This window comes from Geotrypetes seraphini, chromosome 3 (genome assembly GCF_902459505.1).
Source record: "Geotrypetes seraphini chromosome 3, aGeoSer1.1, whole genome shotgun sequence".
NCBI lineage: Eukaryota > Metazoa > Chordata > Amphibia > Gymnophiona > Dermophiidae > Geotrypetes > Geotrypetes seraphini.
Genome location: NC_047086.1, coordinates 289,464,924 through 289,483,370, shown reverse-complemented (window position 1 = coordinate 289,483,370; position 18,447 = coordinate 289,464,924). Strand labels below are relative to the sequence as shown.

General features: G+C 41.1%; 1 protein-coding gene across 3 annotated transcripts in view; it reads right to left on the bottom strand.

Annotated features, from left to right (window-relative positions):
- The window catches only part of AKT3 (AKT serine/threonine kinase 3), a 168,931-nt gene that overhangs the window by 39,100 nt on the left and 111,384 nt on the right, over nt 1–18,447 (bottom strand). The window contains exons 5-6 of one of the 3 annotated variants that reach the window (XR_004538784.1): nt 9,945–10,063; nt 475–4,591 (exon numbers count right to left, since the gene is read on the bottom strand). Coding sequence is in view for 2 of the 3 variants with exons in the window: in XM_033937700.1 (XP_033793591.1) it covers nt 3,271–3,376; nt 9,945–10,063 (225 nt within the window). In the remaining variant the exon portion in view is untranslated. Of the gene's footprint in view, nt 1–474; nt 4,592–9,944; nt 10,064–18,447 lie in introns of those variants that run through there. The other 2 variants (XM_033937700.1, XM_033937701.1) reach the window with 2 other exon arrangements.

Below are 18,447 nucleotides of genomic sequence, written 5' to 3'. Positions count from 1 at the left end.
AGGAAAGAGGTGATCATGGACAGGGGGGGTAAAACAAAGGGAGAAGGGCTGCTGCTGGATAAGGGGAGCAGTGAAGGGGTTGTGGTGGACACAGGGGAGGTAAAAGGAAGGGAGAATGGACAGGGGGAGCAGGAAAGGGGTGGTGGTGGACAGCCAAGGAAAAAAAAGACAGAAAGAAAGAAATACAGAAAGCGGCTGAGAGAGAGAAAAAAAGAAATAAAGACAGACACACACACATATATTCTAGCACCCGTTAATGTAATGGGCTATAAGACTAGTATTAAATATTGAACTAAGGCCAGTAATGGGCAGACTTGCACGGTCTGTATCTGTATATGGCTGTTTGGGGAGGATGGGCTGGAGAGGGCTTCAATGGCTGGGAGGGTTTAGATGGGATGGAGTAGGTTTTAACGGATATTTCGGCAGTTGGAACCCAAGAACAGTACCGGGTAGAGCTTTGGATTCTTGCCCAGAAATAGCTAAGAAGAAAAAATGTAAAAAATTTAAATTGAATCAAGTTGGGCAGACTGGATGGACTATTCAGGTCTTTATCTGTCGTCATCTACTATGTTACTATGTAATTCATGGACTGGTTTGCTCTGCAAACAATTAACTAATGATATACAGGTGCAAAGGCAACTCAGAAAAACATTGAGGAACAATGTAGAACTAACCTGTAGTGTGCAGCGAGCACCCCAAAAAAGGCTACTTCAAACAACTGAGTGAATACAGAGAGGGCAGGTCATATGGATTCCTCCAGGGACTAACAGAAGATTATCAAAGGTATAAACCTTATCTTCCATTCTGTTAGGTTCCTTCCGGATTCCAAACACTAGGTGATGTGCCAAAGCCACGTTAGCTAGGAAGGGACAGAAGAGTCTGCTCTCAAACCCGAGGTCCTGAAAATGGCATCAGAACGCGCCGCTACAACCACTTGGTAAAAGCAGGTAAAAGTATGAAGTAGCTGCCCTGCAAATTTCATCAGGATGAATTATGTGAGATTCCGCCCATGATGCAGCCACACCTCTCGCCAAATGTGCTATATGTGAGATAGGTGACTGCTTGCTGCGGGCACAGTAAGTTACGGAAATGGCTATTTAAATCTATCGAGCAATCGAGGACTTGGACGCCAGCCTACCATGGTGAGGAGCAGCAGGTAGAACAAAAAAGTGATCAGGCAGTCTTGAACTCATTAATCCTCTCCAAATTATTTATTCATTCATTCAATTTTCTATACCGTTCTACCAGGAGAATTCAGAACGGTTTACATGAGTCTATTCAGATACATGGAGCAAGACCCTCCAGACATCCAATTTGCATAAGATCTGATCTTTGCGCTCCAAACCTGTTGGATGAAATGCAGGCAACCAAACTTGGTTGACATGGAAAACTGAGACTACTTTTGGCAAGAAGCAGAGCTACAGCAAAATACTTTTGCATGGACTGCTTGCAGAAACTGTAACTGGATCTGTTTACCAACTCTCAGGCTAAAGGGGTGGAGCGTAGGCTCAGAAAAGTTGTTCATTTCTGCAACACCCGGATTGCAAGTTGGGATTGAACACTAGCATATGGAATCCAGAAGGGACATAACAGAAAAGGCAAATCTATAACAGGGTGCTAGGAGCCTCTTTTATAAAGGAAAATAGGTGCCTACTTTCCTTTTTAGAATTAGCACAGTTGGGTATATATAGTAGGTACATAGAATCAAGCATTTACGCCAGTCATAGAGCTGATATACAGAAAGGCCCCAGATTCTCTATAGGGTGCCGATATTGGCGGCTGCCTAAAAGCAGCCTCCAGTCACGTACCAGTGTCCTTTAGCCTGTCCTATAGCCTGGTTACTGCGAATGGGCAGACTAGATTTATTTGCCATCATGTTTCTCTGATTGCTTCACTACCTCACTGCTTCCTCTCAGATCTGCTTTATACATAGGTTTACTTGCCCGAGTTCAAAAAAATCTATATCTATTTGTTTATTCATTCAATTTTCAATACCATTTCCCAGGGGACCTCAGAATGGTTTACATGAATTTATTCAGGTACTCAACAATATTCCCTGTCTGTCCTGGTGGGCTCACAATACTATCTAATGTACCTGGATAAATGAACAAAGCGAAACACAACCAACAACTACTTAGCATTCAAGAAGAAATAAAGCATGTATCTTAAACAACTGAAACAGACAAATGGACAGCCTATCTTGCTGGTTTAACTCAAACTATTTTCAGATAGTATACTTACTGCACTTCTTGCTCTTCTGTACAAACCTTATAGACCTGCATGGCCCAAGGTGAAATGCAATCATTGTTGCTGGCACAGTATTGCAAATAAAGTGCATTTCCTTATCCCTATCATGTTAGATTCTCAGTCAGTGCATTTTCTCTTTTGCCTCAAATTAAATTCTGTAATAAAAAGCTATAGCCACAGTACAGAACTGAGAAAAATGTAGTAATTGTGCTTTTGTGCTAAATGTGTTGTCCAGCAATGAATTAAATTTAAATCCTTCTGAGTTGATGGTTAGGACAGCCCTGTTGAATTAAATCCAGTTCTTTGTTGTACTGTATATACACATTCAAAGCCTTACCACATCTAGGAAAAAAGTGCATGAATCTCAAGGACAACCAACTTTTATATTTCCTCTGTATTACATTTTTAAAAGATGCTGTAAGCCTCTGCATCTAACTGTAGTAGAAACTGCAAACTTATAACTTACATTCCTTACATAACCACAAATTAGGGCAAATACCTGTTTATCTTGGTATACAAATTTAAGGCCTCTTTCATCAAGCTGCCCTAGAAGTTTTTAGCGCGAGCCGGCACAGTAAATGCTTCAAAGCTCATAGAATTTCTATGAGTGTCAGAGCACTTACCTTGCCCGCCTAGGCTACAAATCTCTAGCTTGATAAAAGTGGGAGGTTAGTGTAAAACGCTTATATTATTATAAGAACATAAAAACATAAGAAATGCCTGCACCGGATCAGACCCGGGGTCCATCTAGTCCGGCGTTCCGCACACGCGGAGGCCCAGCCAGGCACACCCTGGCGAATACAATGTCACTCGTATCCCTCAATGTCTTCTGCAAGAAGATGTGCGTCCAATTTTCCCTTAAATCCTAGAACAGTGGTTTCCTCCACCAGCTCTACTATGCTTGTCTATATTCAGCCACCAATGGCGATATAGTTCAAGAAGAAAAAAATGTATAAAGCACAAAAAGTTAAACTGGTGCAAATAATAATACCCTTATAAGATGGCAATGCTGCATTTGTGCCTTCAATTCTTGCTTCTACAGTGTTCAAATCTCCATGATTGCACATGTAATCTGGAAGTCTCTTGTGTCAGACTGGCTGAGATCATCAACTCAGCCTTTTCTTCTTCTCTAGGTTCCAGCAAGAATAGAAAACATTTATAAACATTATTGACAGTAAAAAGTCTTTTCTTCAAATGATTCTCAAAAGTTTTCCTTCTCATTCTTAATGATATAAACCTGTTTTGAGTAATATGTCTAACAAAACACTTTGAAAATATACATTACTGTCTATGAGAACGGTTTACTTGGACCATAAGCAGGTATCAGCAAATATTCTTAGATTAAAATTCTGGTTGGTCTTCTAGACAAATGAACTACTAGAATAATATTTCAACAGCAGAAATCAAAATAACAGTGTAAGACAATTTTGACCAAAAGACCTCTGCACATTTATAACACAAAATTGTGGAGAAAAAGAGACCTCGGAAATTTTTGCCCCTTAATTTCAGTACATATTGTCCTGCACGAGGGTTATCACAGTCATTAGTCTCAGGAAAAACTCCAGAAAAGGTTATCCATCAATACAACTCTTCAATTGAACAAGCAATATGCATTCATTCATAGTTGTGCAGACAAGGACTTATCTGCATGTATTGTCTGGGACGGTATCCACGGCTGATGAATTGCCAATATCTTCAATTACTGATATCACAAAGACTGAGAAAATGAAGAACTGTCAGACCTGACAGGGACCCTGTTTTGCTTCCAGCTATATCAAGGACGCTGGCTATAGTTTTCCACAAACATAGTGAATATCAGTCTAAAACAAATATTGTTGCGAATATAGATATGGCAACTTGCAGAAAAACAGAAATAAAGTCCCGTTAAAGACTCATGAAATGGTACTGAATATCAGTACTAGTTTAGCCTCCTTTAAGGACTAGGGATGAAAAAGGACAAGAGACCGTATACAGGAGTACAGTAACTTTAGACATCTGACTTGGGACTTCAAAAAAATTGAAATAGTTCTTAAAGTTGCTTTCACATTTCAACTTATATGAATATTAAATTTCATGGAAAAAAAGAAAGAAAAACAAAAACCTCCTCAAAAACAATAGACCCAAACAAAACCCTAGTCATCTAGTATGTATGACCTATCAAAAGTGCCTTGCTACCTTAAATAATAGCACTGCTGGAAATGTTCAAAAATAATTTCTAGTGATAAACCTAAAACAGTAAAGAAATTACAAAACTAAAATGACAGCATTATTCTCATCCACTTGAAGAGTAGGAAAATTGTAGAAAGTGTGATTGCTTTTCATTGTCCATACCGTCCATACCATCCTAAACAAATGTAAGGAAAAAAAATTGTTGAACTCCTTTAATTCTCAAGCAAAAGGTCAATTAACTACAATAAATAAATAAATTTGCCCTTACTCTTCACACAAAAAATGGCATCCATTATTCTTTACTAGTAAACATAATGGTTATTGTTGCATAAAATTGTGAACGTGGAAAATAACTTTAGTTTGATTTTAGAGTTATAGCACTAATTGCATGCAGGCACTACTCCCCTGAATTCCAAGTATGAGGACGTTAATATTTATTAAAATTTATAGCAGGTTAAAATCATACATACACAATAAAAACAAAATATCACAAAGCAAACAGTTAATATATTGACAATTTCTAACAATATTGAGTTATCTACATAAAAATGTACCTCAGCCTAAGAGCTGGAGCACATAAGTGAAAGAAAAGTCTTAAGTTTCTTCCTAAATTCCACTGTGTTGGTTTTAATTACAAATTCAAAAGTAATGCATTCTAGAGTACTGGATATGTAATTTAAAAGAATATGTCCTGTTTTGATTCGGTACATCCAACAGCATAATTTATATGAGTATTTTCTATATTTATTTATTTCATTTTCTAACCTGTCCTCCAATGATATCACAGTGCTTTATGTACATGAAATAAGATCTTAAATTGTATCCATGGATTCAAGACAAAGTTAGACAAGTTCCTGCTGAACCAGAACGTATGCAGGTAAGGCTAGACTCAGTTAGGGCACTGGTCTTTGACATAAGGGCTGCCGCGGGAGCGGACTGCTGGGCACGATGGACCACTGGTCTGACCCAGCAGCGGCAATTCTTATGTTCTATTCAATACATGCAGTGACAGTAACACAGATTCAAAAGGGTATATCTTGTATATTCAGAAAAGGTTCAGAGAGAAGATGTTTGATAGCCACAGGTTTACGAATGAGAGAAAAAGCTGAAGGGAGTTATAGGTCTAAGAAGAACAGAAAGAAAGATAGAATTGTGTGTCAACTTGAGGAGTAACAGGAATTGGGAAGCTGACATAAGGTACAGGTCTCTGACGGGAGATAGGGGCAATCAAGATGGTGGCTGCACATCTATCTTTTGTGCTCTTACCTTTTTGAGTTAGGAAAGTGAAAAGGTGGTCAGACCTAAGCCCTCAAGGTCTGAGGCATAACCATTACTGGACTGATTCCTTCTTGAGACTACTGGGGAGCAGTATGCTGGTCTGGAGCAGTTTCTGCTTAAATGGCTCATTGAAGGAGGAGATGATGAGCATTCTATGGGATCAGATGTTATGATGAATGCTGAGCCCAGACAATAGAACCCTACCATAGCAGCCTAGAATGGTGAGATCCCTTGTTCCAACTGACTGAAGCTCATTGGTAGAGAGAATTTGAGCAATTGTGGAGTAAAGGGAAAACCTGGAGCAAGTCTTTGAATAGATGGAAAATACTGTGGAACATCTATTAGGAGCAGTGGTCCCATATGACAGGATCCCAGTGCAGAGGCTATCCATGATCAACCTAAAAACTAAGGTAGGAGAAAACATATTTGAGCACATTCCAACAGGAACTGCCAGAAACACTATTGAAGAACCTGCACAAATGTCTCTTGAGTCCATTTTGACACCTATTTCAGACCTTGCAAAAACTATACTACCACTTATAAATGTTTTGGCACCACAAATTAAAGGGCCCATTTACAAAGCTGCGGTAGCAATGCTGCCATGGTAAATGCACTGAAGCCCATAGGAACTGAATAGGCTTCGATATATTTACTGTGGCAGCATCGCTACCATGACTTCATAAAAGGGGCCCTAAATCTTTGGAGTAAAAAGTATCTCAGCATGAAATCCAGCTGTCTAATATGATTATTTTTTTAGGAAAACATACTGTTAGAACAAACTCTCTCAAACACAACACATCCAAAGTACTTGTATAAATCGACTCTTTGGAAAATTCTATTAGAAGCTCTAATTTAAGGATTTTGAAATTTCCACAAACAAATAATGCTTCAATTAATGTTTTACTGAGAAAATATTTTGTGCAGACTCTTCAAATAGCTTCAGATTTGATTTCATCTTTTTTTTGTAGAGGCCCTTTGATTAAGGAAGATATTATTAGTGCAGACTCTTTGGAGTTGGCTGTTTGTGGAGTCTGAGATAAATTTGAAAATGACAGCGGGACTGTGATAGCTACACTCTTGAATAATACTATTAAGGACTGTCTTTCTAAAAATTATTTTAAGGCTAAAAAGAAGCCATTTATGACCAAGTGCTAGTGTGGGATTACAAACTAGATGTGATTATTATTATTTTTTTTTTTTTAGAGAATACACATATAAGTCAGCAAAGAAGTACATGGGAAGATTAAGCACTTACCTTGATAATTCTCTTTCTAATAGATAGGAACACCAAACTTGACCAATGGATTTTAGCCCTCCTTGACTGCAAAGTGTGTAGACAGCCCCATTTACCTATTCTTCTGCTCCGTCTCCCATCACTCTGGACTGTGCTGGACTTTCTCAGTCTTTCTCTCAACACATGAAGTTGTTGGAGCTTATCTGTTCTGCTTGAGTTTCTTTTCTATTTGTTGTTCAAGTTTTTTTTATCCAATCACAAGGCTTTTGGTGCTACAGAGGCTCTCAGTTCCTCTGAGACATCTCTGGCTACAAAAAGACACAGACTCAGATTAGAGGTCTGTAGCCTACAGGCACTTGCTTTGCTGGATTCCTGTTTGGCCAGCCTGCTTCAAAAGTTTGAAGGCTCAGGGACTGTTCCCTTGGGAGCAAGACTGCCCTAGGTCTCATCCGCAGTGGGCATGAGCGCAGGCTGTTGGCTCCCATGGCAGTTTTGATCCTGGATCGGGGCCAACTGTGTTCCTTCCTCTCTGTCAGTCCCCACTGAACTGTGGTCCTCCTTTAATATTCACTCCTTTAATATTCACTCTCTAGAGATTACACTTCACATCTGGACCTACTTCTGTCATTCTGGCTAGACATGGGCTCCATCCCTTACTCTTCCAGATAATCTCTAAAAGCCTTGAGATTGGAAAGACTCCCTAAGCCTTTGAAAAAGGCATAAGGATAGCCTTACTGGGTCAGACCAATGATCCATCAAGCCCAGTAGCCCGTTCTCACGGAGGCCAATCCATGTCCCTAGTACCTGACAAAACCCAAGGAGTAGCAACATTCCATGCTACCGATCCAGTAGTTCAACCTGTCTTGAAGAAACTGTTGCTTGACCCTACCCAAGTAAATCACTATATGTCTATCTCTAACAGGAAAAGAGTATCTAAACTTACTGAATGGGTCATATTTGAACAGCTTCTTTCGTGGATGGCAGCTTCTTAGTGATCTTCACTGCCAGTCTTGGCATGAGCAATTACAAAGGAAGGCTTTGAAAAAATCATCAAAGGAGCAAATCCAGTGGAGATAAAGAGAGGTGTAATGCTGGCAGTAGATGCTATCATATCAGAGTTAAAGAAACAGTTCAAGTCTGTAACAACACCAGAAGAAACTGCCTATGTGGCTACAATTTCAGCAAATGGTGATCAAGAAATTGGTAACATTTCTGATGCAGTGAAAAAAGTTGGACATAAAGTGTTATTACAGTGAAGGATGGGAAGACACTTCATGATGAGTTAGAAATTATTGAAGGCATGAAGTTTGACAGAAGTTACATTTCTCCATATTTCATTAACACTACTAAAGGTGTGAGTTTCTCTTGAGTGAGAAGAAAATTTCCACCCTCACCCTCTTCTTCTTAACCGACTTCAATCTATTGTTCTCTCTGTTCCTGTTCTTTCGTAGTTTGCTTCTTTCTTACGAGACCATTCTTTCTCAGTCTTCACCTCTATTTCAATGTCTGACTGCCCTTTGACTTCAGGGGTTCCCCAGAATTCAATCCTTTCGCCTTTTCTATTCCTACGCCTGACTCATAAATCTCAATTCCTTAGCTACTTTAATTCAAGAATTTAATATTAGATTTTTCATCCATGCAGAAAATATTCACTTGGTTTTCTCAATCTGTTTCAGCTCTTCTGAAATATCTCTGCTTCAAACCTTTCTTTCATCTGTCTCAGCTAGACTTACTTCACATAAACTTGTCCTTTTTTTAACTTTATTTAGTTTTTAATGGCAACAAAAAGTGCAATATAATTTATATACAAATAATGATAATCAACCAAGCACTTATAATCAATCAGTATCTGTACAAAAGATAAAAATTTCTTCCCCCATCTATCATTACCATCAGGAATAATACCAAAACAAAAGATATACCACCACCCCCCCCCATCCCGCTCCAAACTGTAGAATGTTGGATCATGGACCTTCCTTCAGTCCCTTCTTTTCCCCTTCTAGAAACTGACATTCAATATCTGCATTCTTTCCAGTATCTATTTTATTGATACCCAACTACTTTTCTGGGAGCAGGCTTCTCAGGTGGTTAAGACTAGCTTTTATTGGCTTAGATGTTTATGCTCTGTCTATAAATTACTTGACATGAATTCTTTATACACTTTGATCCATGCTTCTGTGATCTCACGTATCAACTACTGTAATATTGTCTTTACTATGACATTTCTACTACCCAGCTACATTCTCTCCAATCTCTCCAAAACTCTGCTGTATTGATGCTGTTTCCTTTTGTGATTTTGTATCTTCTGTTTAACTTAATTTATGGAGAATATTTTTTTTAATGAAGGACTGTAAATTTAAAATGATAATAAAAATAAAAAGGCCTCCCATCACGTGTCAATCACATGACAGTGCCATTTATACAATTGTGGCTTTGGGAAATGTAGGCCAGGGTTTTCAAGACTTACATTTCCGATGCCAATCTTTTATGTGAATCATGCCTATGGAGGTGCTTTATGATGCCTAATGCCACTTCCTGCATTAGCCATGCTTATAGTTGTGTTTGGCATCATAGTGAATCTGTAGATGCAATTTTGGTGCCGTTTTTTTCGGTGTCTACATTTTTTTTTAATGCATTTTTTTCTCTTTGAAATGGCATTTTCAACTTAAGTTAGGTGCTGGTAGGGTGCCTACCAGTGCCTAACTTAAAAGCGCCATTTATAGAATCCAGGCCTTAGTGATTATTGTAGCAAAACACCAGTGGAGAAAAGATGGAAGAGTGAAAGGTGTGGGAGAACAATTAATATAAATAGGAAATAACGAAACTCTCAAAGATTCAGTTGATAAAGATTTAAAGCAAATGTATGTAGATCAATGCCTAACTTGGCTTCAAAACACTGGCAACAAAGAGAACGACTATAAATCTTCTTCAAGTAAAACTATGCAGTTTTATAAGCGCGATATCCTTGTACCAAAAGCATGTACAAAATTTTTTTAAATGAGTACAATTTGTTTACCTTGAGGTCATGGTATACAATTCAGAATGTAGATAGTCCACAGCAGAGGCAATTTCTGCACCATAGAAGAGTATGTGATCTTCCGAGAACACTTGTTCTTTCGACAAATGGAAAAACAGCTGCAGGGTAAACAGCAGGGACAGGATTGTAATAATTACTGATTTAGTGGGGGAAATTAACACAAACATAAAACACTTCTCATCACCATATTGTGATGATAGATAGTATACTCTCAGTGGACACTCTGCACTCTTAGATAGCAGCTGGCTTATCTTTCTCAGATTTCAAAGGGGAATATGTGAGCTGTTAGATCAGCATTTTAATCAATATATCAATCTTGTCTAAGGCATTCTACATGCTCCTGTTTAACCTTCAGTCACTAATGTTATAAAATACTTTGCAGCAGCAGCATCTTCTAATTATCTCCATTTCTCCTACAATAGTCATAAAACAGGGTGTTCTCAAGCCAGTCCTCAAGAAACACCTAGGGCTCCTTTTACTAAGGTGTGTTAGGGCCTTAATGTGTGGAATAGCGCGCGCTAAGTTGCCCTGCGCACTAGACCTTAACGCCAGCATTGAACTGGTGTTATTCTAGAAGCGTACCGCGCAGTGTAGTGCACGTTAATTTCATGCGTGCGCTAAAAACGCTAGCACACCTTAGTAAAAGGAGCTCCAAGTCAGTCTGGTTTTCAAGATGTCCACAATGGTCTGATATTCAAAGAATGTATGCTCTTAACTCTGAGAGCTATGCTCATAAATTGGCCTCTTTGAAAATTTACTAGGACCAATTGCATAATTTTTACTGAAAATTTCACTAAACTCTTATATTTAGGAGTTTAAAAAGTGGGAGCTAACAAGGGTAGATTTAGGACAGGAAAAAGAAGTTAGGAGTTTAGCACTAATTTTCAACTCTAGGCACGCAGAACCACTAGGATTCAAAGCAGAAATTGAAGCTTTTGCACAGCTTGTTAGAGATCTCGTACAGTACACGTGATACTCATGTGCAGAAATTGATAGAAGCTGAGACACTGGAACATCGTCCAAAGTCTCCCTATCTTTCAAAATACCATCTTGAGAACAGCTTACAGAAGAGGCCAAAATTTGAAAGAAATTTTAAGCCCTGCATGTTTGAGAAAGAAACAAAAAGGGACAAGTTCTGGATTATATGGACATTTCAAGTGTGAGTCCTGTTCTATTTGTGATATTACGCTTCAGACAAAATCTTTTACCAATCAAGTTGACAATAAAACATATCATTTAAAACAATTTAGCAACTAACACTAGGAATGCAATTTACATTATTCACTTGCCTAGTAACAAAATTTATGTGAGCAAGACCACAAGGAATTTTCGGGTTAGAATGTGTGAACACCAATCCAGCCTAGAAAGGTCATGTGTTGAGTACCTTTAGTACAGCATTGCTTAAATCTGAAACATATTTTTCTTGAATTGTGATGTTTCATTATAGATGTTATACAGTCTAATAAAAGAGGAGGTGACTTAAACAAGTTACTAATACAGAGTGAACAACGCTGGATCGATCGTTTAAAAAATGTCAAACCTTCAGGGCTGAATATATGCATTGAATGGAAAGCGTTTTTTAAAGTCAACATCCGGAGATCACGTGATGCTATGAGCTGAGGCAGACGTTGGCTGCCTGAGCTCCTGGGCCCCAAGTCCTCACCTGCTTCGTTGCCGGCTGCCAGCGGTGTGAAGGCGATCGGACGCTTGCCTGTTAGGCGCTGAACGCGCATGGAAAAATTCCTGTCTGCGTCCGGGTCGCCGATGGCAACGAGAACGCAGAAAAAAGACCGCGAGCGTTCACAGCACGGCGCGGATAAAATGGCGCCAACCACCTCAACCGCGGTCCACCAACTAGCGCCGGAGGCGCTGAATGTGCTCACGCAGGCAGTGGCAACGGCAATGCAGCCTAGTATAGACAGGCTGTCTGGGCAGCTGCTGAAATTGGAAAACCTGCTCACTGACACCATGAGCCGCACAACAGCTTTAGAAAGTCGGGTATCTGGCCTGGATGATGTGCAGACAGCCCATGATACTACCCTGAAGGAATTGCAGGCCCTAACTCACAAGCAGGCAGAGCGGCTGGAAGACCTGGAAAACCGATCCCGCCGATCTAATTTACGTTTTTTAGGCATCCCAGAGACGGTGTCGGGGACAAAGCTGCTACAAGCCCTGGAGGTATGGCTGACCACCACTTTCTCTTTGCGGGAGAGCTTGGGTCCAATCCGTTTGGAAAGGGCACATAGGCTGGGCAGGGAACAAGCCCGGGAAGCGCGACCTCGGATGGTCATTGCTAAACTTCTGAATTATAACCACAAAGTGGAAATTTTGCGCAAATATAAGGAACTCCGAGAGGACTTAAAATTTGAGGACTCTGAGGTACGCATTTTCCAGGATTACTCAGCAGCCCTGACAGAGCGCAGGAAGCACTTTTATCCGATTTGTGCCTCATTGGCGGAAAAGAAAGTACGCTTCCTTTTTTTGTACCCGGCCGTCTTGCGAATACACCATCAAGGGCAGTGGCATGTTTTTGAGGCGGCAACTGAGGCGGCTCTCTATGTAAATACCCAGGTGCTACCCCAGTCGGACCCAATCTGACTGAGCACGTGGTGCAAGTTGGCCTCTGCTTTTTGCCTCTTATGTGACTTTGGATTTGCAGCTGATGGACTCCAGGCTCTTCTGATTCTGGGGAAGCGCTGCATTTCATTGTTTCGGCTGAAATGTTGCACTAAGATTCCAGTTTGTTTGCATTTAAATGTTCTCTTGTTCTAGTTCAGGGATTGGTATCTAATGTATTTGGGGATTTCCCAATGTTTTTCATTATTTAGGCTTATATTCTGTATACTGTCTTCTTATTGTATGGGGGACTCGGGGCACGGAGTGGCATAGTATTGTGATCCCTCACACCTTTGGGACCGCCTTCGGACGGCCCTATGGATGTGACCACAACCATGCGAACAGGGGGTAGGTGGGGAAGGGAGGGGAGGGTGGGTGGGGGTTCAAGGGGGGGGGAGTCCTTTGCTCATATGGATGATGTTGGAATTTTTTGGGTTACAGGAGAGTGTGGGTTCTGCATCGGCAATGAGACTTACGTTCATTGAATTTTCCATTGTACCAATGACGCTCGGGCAGGTCCAGAGCGCCACGTGGCTACCCTGGGTGTGGCTGGGAGCCTGGGGTGGATCCTATTTACACATTCTATATTCTCTATTAGCACATGCCTTTTTGACATCCGCTGGCTAGCAATTTAAGAATGGTATCCTGGAATGTCTCGGGCATTACCTCCCCTATTAAAAGAACAAAAATTTTAACACAGCTCAAACGTTATAAGGTGGACATAGCCTGTCTTCAGGAAACCCAATTGACGGAGTTAGAGCATCGGAAGTTGAGGAAGTCCTGGGTGGATACGGTGTATGCGGCCTCCTCTACACATAAGCGTGCAGGGGTAGCGATATTAATTAGGAAGACCTTACCATACACAGCAAAAGTGGTAGCCTCTGACCCGCAGGGCAGATACATATTGTTGCAAATGACAGTAGGCACATATTCTTTTTATCTAATGAATGTGTACGCACCCAATACATATGACCATTCTTTTTTTGAGGGCCTTACAGCAATGCTTCTTGGGCAAGTTACTGACCCGGTATATGTAGCAGGAGATTTAAATCAGGTTCTTGACCCAACCTGTGATCGTTCCCACCCGGGAGCAAGCACCACTCCAGCCCAAACCAGAGGCATTCCCTATCTTTGCGCCACTCTGGATTTAGTTGACCCATGGAGAATTCTCCACACCTCTGAACAGGATTACACTCATCGCTCCAGGGCCCATAACACACAATCAAGAATAGATTATATTCTTACCACGCGTAGGGCCTTCCTAAATGTGGATGCAGCGGTAATAGGCCCGGCTGTGATCTCCGATCACGCGATAATTTGGCTTGATGTGAATGTGGGCTTTGGCTTACGGGGACCTACACGCTGGCGCTTTCCTAGTTATTTATTCTCTGATGAACATTTCAAAACATACTTAACATCTAAGTGGGATGATTTCCTAGGCTTTAATGGTCAGCATTGTAATGATCCGAAGCTGTTTTTGCACACTGCCAAGGCGGTGACCAGAGGAGATTGTATAGACTATGTAGTGGCGCGCAATCGCCGTTTATCACGGGGAATACTTAGGTTAGAAAAGGAACTTGCGATTGCCAAACGTCACTACAACCAATACCCAACCCGAACCGCTAGAGAACACTTGATCTCGGTGGAAACGACCCTTAATTCTTACATACATGAGCGAACGGTGAAAATGCTCTTGTACCAAAAATATCGCTATCATTGATATGGTAATCGCGCAGGGAAGTTATTGGCTCGATTGACCGCCCAAGCTAGGGGTCATCGCTATGTGTTGGGCTTGCGGGATAGCCAGGGTTGTCTCCAACATAATACTGACCAAATCGCACAGGTTTTTCTGTCCCACTTTCGGGGGATATATGGATGCCAGGACTCGGGGGCAGAACTCCTTATTAGGGATTATTTGGGGGATTCTGGGTTACAGCCACTCTCTGAATCGGATGCCGCGTTTCTTAACGCGCCCCTCACCCCTAAAGAATTGCATAAAGCTATCCAGAACCAACGAAATTTTTCTGCCCCAGGGCCGGATGGTTTCACAGCAGAATTTTATAAATTACTGTCAGGGCAGCTGGGTCCCTATTTAAGGGACTATTATTCGCAGGTAATACATGATGAACATTTTCCTGTAGATTCCAACGAAGCATTAATTACTTTGATTTTGAAACCTGGCAAAGACAGTGCTGCTCCCGAGTCCTATCGCCCAATTTCTCTGCTAAATGTGGATATTAAAATACTTTCTAAAATATTAGCTGATAGACTAGCGACCCTCCTCCCTAATATTATTGCATCAACACAGGTGGGATTTGTAAAGGGTCGGCAAGCGGTACACAATGTACGTAAAGCACTGTTATCCTTAGCTCACACCCAAGTTAATAACATTCCGATGCTTTTGCTTAGTTTAGATGCGGCACAGGCATTTGACCAGGTCAATTGGAAGTATCTCTTTGAGGTGTTGAATTATATGGGTATATCTGGTTGGTTTGCCGTGGCGATACGCACACTATACTCGACACCTACGGCGAGAATACTTGTCAATGACATCATTACTGACCCAATTTCTATAGAGCGAGGCACTCAACAGGGATGCCCACTGTCGCCCCTACTATTTTTGTTGTATTTGGAACCATTTCTTCGTACACTGTCTCTGGACCCTGATATTGTGGGTGTGGATTTTGGGAACCACTTGCTCAAAGTGTTAGCCTTTGCGGACGATCTCCTCTTTTTGCTCACGGATCCCCATCATTCTGTCACACATCTATTGCAAGCGCTTGACGAATTTAAATTCTATTCGGGTTTTACGTTGAATTACCAGAAATCTCTGGCTTTGGCCAGAGACACTGCAGCAGACATGGAGAGGCCACTTCCCATTTACATGGGCCGTGGCCTCGATTCGCTACCTGGGGGTTTGGATTCCTAGAGACCTTAGGTCCCTGTACGAGTGCAACATCACCCCACTGCTTCATGACACCTCCCACCATCTGCAGAACTGGTCCACTTTCCCTTTATCGGTGGCAGGCCGGGTAGCCCTTTTTAATATGGTGCTCTTTCCCAAATGGTTGTACCGATTTCAGGTCCTGCCCCTGCTCTTATCCTATGCCCATAACACACGATTAATGAAAGAATTACAACATTTCCTCTGGAGTGGTAAGCGACCTCGTATGACATTTCTTCGGATGTGTCTGCCTAGGGATAGGGGGGGCTATGGTTTATTAAACATACGTTGGTATGCTATGGCTTGTCAGATGAGGCATATTAATGATTGGTTTAGAGGGACCTCTGATTTTTCTGCTACACCACTGGAGCTATCTTTGTTGGCACCGTTTCATGTGAGCTATTACTTGCATGTGGCGGATCCAGGGATGCGTCCTTTGGTGTCACACTATCCGATCTTTGCGCCAGCTCGGCGAACTTGGAAGTGGGTTTGTACAACAGCTAAACTGTCTACTGGGGTGTCATTATATTTACCTATACAGGGCAATGGAGCTTTTCAGCCGGGGTTGCAGAATGCCGCCTTTTCTAGGTGGAGTGAAAGGGGACTTCAATATCTTTTACACCTGTTTTCGGAGGAGGGGAGCCTGGCAACATTTGCGGAGTTACGACAAACATTTGACTTACAGCCTACTGATCTATTTGCCTATTACCAGATTCGACATTATATTCAGTCTTTACCAGTGACCTTTCTTACTGAGGACAGCAGGGATGCTCTTTCGGAACTTTTTAGTCTCTCCACCCAACAGCGGATTCCACTACGGTTTCACGTGGTGGGGATCCGAGACTGCCAAACGGGCACCAATCTGGACATATTAGCGACAGCATGGGCCGAGGACCTGCAGTGTACCTTAACAGCCCAGCAGCTACAGCGGGTATTGAAGACCATTCAAAAGGTGTCTCCTAACATAACCCACTGGGAACTGCAATTGAAATTTGTTCTGAGACTTTATATTCCACCGGAACGTGCTGCCCGGATGGGAATTACGATATTTCATTCCTGCCCGAAGTGTACCCATGCTCACGCTTCTTTGAGTCATATGTTTTGGGCTTGCCCCAAAATTCAACAGTTCTGGAGACACCTTGGACGCTATACTACATTGCTTTGGGGGCGGCGTTGGCTTCCACAACCGAGGGCACTATTTGGATTTTATAACATCGCCGCGCCCAAACCCAGGGGCATGTCAGCTTTTATAACCAGAGTGCTTTTGCTGGGGAAGAAAGCTATCCTTACCAACTGGCTTTCGCCTGATCCTCCGACCTATGCACAATGGAGATCCCTGATGATAATTCATGCAACGCTGGAGCGGAGACTGGTGGGAGACTTGGAACATGGCCCGGGTCGTAGATTTTGTCAGACTTGGGAATGCTTTTGGCAGGACCTTACACCTCGTGCTCGCAGTAGACTTTTGAACCTTTAAGTTTAACTCAGACTCTCAGCTTTTGGTATGGCTCTGGACCCCATGGGGTGGGGAGGGATGGGGGGAGGGGGGGTTATGTTTGTACTGTTCATTATGACTGATGATATTTCTGGTATTTGCTTGTTCTACTTGAAATAATAAAAATCATTTGAATATAAAGTCAACATCCTACTAGACATCACATTATGTCACATGGCCAGAAGTCGTCTCATTAATCATGTTCGAGTTTACTTTGCATTTTCTATTTTCCACATTTGAAACTTAAGTTCATCAGCAGGTTCATAAAACGTTATCTTTTTAGTAAGAAGTTAATGATCCAACTAGACTCATCAGCAGTCATGGTTTAAGTTTACGTGGCAATTTTTTATTGGCAGTGCTGACAATGCACATTGCCTCATTGGCGAGGATATGTTTGGCGTCCATTTAAAACCCATCAGGTTAAATTTAGTAAGAATCCTTTTAGAAAAGAATGAAGCATGTAGAATCCTGCACCACATGGAAGTGGTAGAAAATAAAGTTGGATTTACTTATTTTGAAAACATTGCCTTTTTTGTTTGAATTTGTTTTCTGAACCTATTTTTTTTTTAACATAAAATCTAAACAATTAGTGTTAAGAAGTCATGCTGCTTGCCTCATTCGAAGGGCAGCAATCACTATCATTATATTAATGAACAGATACAGTTGCTTCACAGAGTCAGATTAGCTCTTAATATCACTGTAATCTGTGGATATAACTGCTGTGTTTGTTTTCAAGTAAAGCCTTTATGCTGGTAGATGCAACAGAGTCGTATAAAAGAGGATATGTTCTCAATAAGCAACTTACATAGAGAGGACTACGCTGCCTCGGCAGTGTTGGCTCATCTTTGCTGAACATATGCATTCAATGGAAAGCATTTTTATTTAAAATTTTTTACATATATTTGAGACTAGAGTTTGTATATGGTTTCAGCATAATGTAATTTGTTAGCAAATAGTTAGGCATTTGAAACCAGATTTGCCAGAAGCCAACGTTTGAAGTTCACGTGGCTTGTATTGATTGACAGTGCTAACGAATATGGTCGCTGCAGTAAGTAAAGCCAGATTATTTTGATTTTCATAATTTTTTTTCTTTTTGGAACATAATATTTTTTGAACTTGTGTTTAAATGTAGGATTCAAAAAACTAGCGCTATGTAGTTGTGGTTGTTTGCTTCAATTGATGGTTTACTAATACAATTAACGAACAGATACAGCTGCAATACAAACTGACTAGATTTTAAACATCATTGCAATCTGCAGATAAACTGTTCAGTTCATCTCTCACTTAAGTTTTCATGTTAGTGGATTTTTCTCTCAGTCTCTGTGGGTGTTAAAAAATACATACTTTCATAAGCAACAACTTGTAGCCACACAGCACCCCTGGTGGCCACAGCAAAAACTGACCTAGGCGTGCTTCTCAGTAACCAG